The sequence below is a fragment of the Macrobrachium rosenbergii genome, chromosome 45, assembly GCF_040412425.1.
Source record: "Macrobrachium rosenbergii isolate ZJJX-2024 chromosome 45, ASM4041242v1, whole genome shotgun sequence".
Lineage (NCBI taxonomy): Eukaryota > Metazoa > Arthropoda > Malacostraca > Decapoda > Palaemonidae > Macrobrachium > Macrobrachium rosenbergii.
In genome coordinates, this window is record NC_089785.1 from 5,553,899 (window position 1) to 5,558,465 (window position 4,567).

Below are 4,567 nucleotides of genomic sequence, written 5' to 3' on the forward strand. Positions count from 1 at the left end.
TCCTATCCCTCCAGTAACTCCCTTTCCTGGTCTCTCCGGCGTCGCTTACTCTTATCTTTTCTCTAACCTGTTATATTTGTTAATAACTGATAGAATTGATATGTTGGATTCTTGTTATTCTTATTAATATTTCATGATATTGTTGTATTTCGTCAGGGTGTATAAGGAGTTTATAGCCTTTAGCCTATGTATCCAACTTGATGAACCTGCCCTGAGGGCTTCGTAAATCCTTAAAGTTTCGTGCGATGTACGGCTACGATTTGGAAAGATAAACAAAATTAAATCTCATAATACAGCTTAAGATCCATCATACAATTACAAGAGCTTCAGATATCTAAAGCCAAGCTTCATTCCTTTTTTAAGGTGTAGACAGCATAAATTGCACTGAACAGTCATGCAGAAGTTTTTATCTAATGTATCTCCAATCTGCATTCCCTTTCGTTTTACTGTTATTTTTCATAACTGGGCTACCTTATCTGGTGGTGCCCCTGGTATCTATATAGACCTGTTAAGACAAAAATAGTAATAATGATAACATTTGTAATGATAATCATGATAAAGATGTTAATGATAGAGAAGCATGATAAAAGTTTTCTCTCTCTCTCTCTCTCTCTCTCTCTCTCTCTCTCTCTCTCTCTCTCTAATGTGAAATAATTATCACCATCAGTTGGAAAGTAAAGGAAACAATTGAACAAAAATCATAAAAAATTTATTCATAATCGTCATCACTGTCAAGGAACAGATCATCCTCATCATCACTGTTTATGGTGATGATTACAGGATCTACAGGTCTTTGGATATTATCATTTGACCAGTATGCTTCCTTGAAGGCTCTGGACCGTCTTATTACACCGTCCCACACTTCCCTTGTTGCACTAACCAACCTTCGCTTCCTCTATTCTGGCATGTAAATCTGCCCGAGTGAATCGCTGCAATGAGGAACGCACACGTTTTTTCATAAAGCCCCAGACCTGCTCAATAGCATTGAGCTCAGGATGAGCAGGTGATAGTCGGACGACTTCATGTCCCCATGAACGGATGATGTCAATATTATACACAGGTAGTGGGCGATTTTGCTCGCAGATTTGCAACAGCTCAGGGCGTGTGGCGTTTGGAGGGAATGGTATCTGGCGGCACCTCAACCATTTCATGATATCTGCTTTAATGGTGGAGAAGTTTGGGCAACGACTATCTTCCCTCAGTTGGTTGTGGTAGGGTGCATTATCAAGCACAAGCACTGCTGGCTCAGGCAATGATGGAAGAAGTTGGGACGTGAGCCAACGAACGAAGAGGTCGGCATTCATTTCGCCATGGTAGTCACCAGTTTTGTTTTTGTAGGAAAACACAAGAATGATTCCTCAAGGAAACCATCTTCTGTGCCTGCAGCAACAAGCACAAAACGCTCCCCTTCTCCAGGAGGGACCTGCCGACTGTAGGTGGCACTTGTCATGGACTGTGTGGCATCAACCCACTCGCTGCTAGGATGCATCCTCGTGGTGAACCATGTTTCATCGATGTATACCACCTTTCTCCCCTCCTTCCGATATTCATTAAGTGCTCTGAGAGTGGCAATGCGCCAGCACATTATATCAAGAGTTTCCCTTTTGACATACATTTTCCGTTGTGTGGTCTTATAGCAGAACCCCGTGTTATGTAGTGATCGCCACACTGATGATTCTGATGTTCCAGCTGGGATGATGCCGTTTTCATGTAAACCCTGTGTCAGACTTTTAATGGTGAATGTGTTTTTCTTAGCGAATTCACCATGTACATAGCGGCGAATGGCACCGATAGCAAAATTATCAAAGGCACTTGGCGTGGGTGCTGTTCCCATGCTTCGCTGTAAAAGTGAATGCACTGTTGTCGTCTTCATGCCCATGACGTCTGCAATACGATCATAAGGCCTGTGTGGAAAACACAATAGCTGCAGAATACAAACAGAATTATACTGTGACACAAATAAATATAGTATTTAAAACTATGATAAAAAATCTACGAACTACACAATTTGTTGGATTGATATGCACAATTACACACACACACACACACACACACACACACACACACACACACACACACACATATATATATATATATATATATATATATATATATATATATATATATATACACATAAGAAGTGAATTATAGGGTAAATATTAAGATTTACTTATTCAGTAATATGCTTGTGTTTCTTATGCCCCATTGTGTTATTGTGTGTGTCCAACAAACCTGAAGCTTCTCTTGCCTGTTAAGACTAATCCTTAGTTTATTGTTAGCTTGTTCCAATTTGTATATGGAATGGGGACGTAATGCAAATGCATTTTTGCATTTACGGGGCAAAGTAACATGCCAGTCATGAATATGATGGGAAAACCTCCTCAGTCAAACAAACACTGAGACAACAAACTGCTTAGGCATAAACCATAGCAGATACCCAAACTGCGATAGTTAATGGTTAAGTGAGCCAATACACCGTAAAATTTTCAGTCAACTTATATAACACTTGATTACATTTACTCTACCTTTCGAGAAGGTAAAGCCAATCAATCCTGCCTTTGGAAAATGTGCGTTTCATTATTTTTCCAGTTAAAAGAACCTTAACGAAACCATAATTCGACCTTCTTGATTTCCAAAACCATGCTTTATTTTCCCTGTTACCTTTTTTTACAATCTTATCATTATGGATTTTCGAATGATATCCTTGTGATGGCAAATATATTGGAAAATACCATTGTTAAAGGTGGATATTATGGAAAATATTAGATAAGACATTCGCAAAGTGAGAGAAGGGAGGGAGGGAGAGCGAACTGATGAAGGGAGAGCGAAGTGAGGGAGGGTCAGCATACGTTCGATTGTTTAACAAACTTACCAAAAAGATTTGGCTTTGGCTTTACTAGGACAAGAGTAAACACCTTAATTAACGAGATTTGAAAATGCGTTACAGTATCAAAAATTAGGGGGAGGTCTATAGAGTGCTGTATCAAAGTACCATTCTGATCAAATAATTAGTATGGGAGATATTAAAGAAAAACACACTATTTTTTGCCTGAAATCCATAGTAGTTTTTGAGCGAGAACGCAGGATTGTCCCTAACACAGCGCTGAGCTCAAGCCTTTTCAATTACTCGCCCTTTGTGACATATCTATATCTAATTTATATCTACATCTATATCTATATGTAAAGCACCTTTTCACTTGTAAACTAAACGTCCAGAAGATCTGCGCACCCAGATTCCAGATGGGCTTATAAAGGTTGACTTTGACCACAAGGAGTTCCCCATTCCTAATCTGCGTCACTATTCCTGTCATTTTCTTCGTATCTTGAGTCCTCCATACTCTACGTGGCTACCCATAATTATAGTTCATAACGCGCGAACTGTTTATTTGCACGTTTCTCCATTTCGATATGTTCAACACAGATTATTAACCATTGTATGATTTTATATAATATATATATATATATATATATATATATATATATATATATATATATATATATATATATATATATATATATATATATATATATATATAAATTTATATATATATATATATATATATATATTTATATATATATATATATATATATATATATATATATATATATATATATATATATATATATATATATATATATATATATATATATATATATATATATATATATATATATATATATATATATATATATATATATATATATATATATATATATATATATATATACACACACACACACACACACAACACATATATATGTATGTGTGTGCGTGCGCGCGTGCTTTCTCGTGCGTATGTGGTTGGCTGAGTGAATGTGTGTAGGTGTGTACATATCTTTAGGCATAAAGATAGCCTGAAGCGGATTGCACGTCTCAGTGGATTAGAAAAACGTTCAGCTTTCCATTGTGTTGAATCAATAATAAAGTCTCGCAGTATTTATTTCCAGACCTATGTACGACGTTTGACGTTATGTACACAAGGTCAAGGTCACTGCCAAAACAATCCCCACCCAAATAATTCAGAAGAAACCAATCAATTTATTAGACCAGAAGAAACCAATCAATTTATTAGACCCATAAGAACAAGAAACAATGAAAAACTAATGTAATAATGTCGTTACACTGTGTAAAAACATTATATGAATATAATGTGCATAATTAACCACCCCTTGAGTGACTAAGCATTGCAAATATAAATAAGAACCCCAAATCTCTCCCCACCCACATTCCCATCCTCTCAGAGCTACAAATGGGATACTGACTATTACCGTATTTTAGCTCTTGCTTGACAAAGAATGTGACACAGGTGAAACGGACCGTAGCAAGTGGAATAAATGGAAACCATACCCCAACTACTTATCCAGTATATATATGTCCTTATATATATATATATATATATATATATATATATATATATATATATATATATATATATATATACAGTGCACGTGGAAAGTTAAGCCACACCCCTGAAAAAAATGCAATTTTTAGGATTAGTCATTGAAAAAGTATGATTTGGAGCACTTATCCCCTCACTAATACTTGGTTGTGTTGACCTGGTGCTTG

General features: G+C 36.2%; 1 protein-coding gene across 1 annotated transcript; it reads right to left on the minus strand.

The window, feature by feature from the left end:
• Window positions 1-875: 875 nt before the first annotated feature.
• On the minus strand, window positions 876-1,304 carry LOC136829922 (uncharacterized). The gene has a single exon (XM_067089095.1). It carries the CDS (start codon window positions 1,302-1,304, stop codon window positions 876-878), a length of 429 nt encoding a protein of 142 aa, XP_066945196.1.
• Between the last annotated feature and the right edge of the window lie 3,263 nt (window positions 1,305-4,567).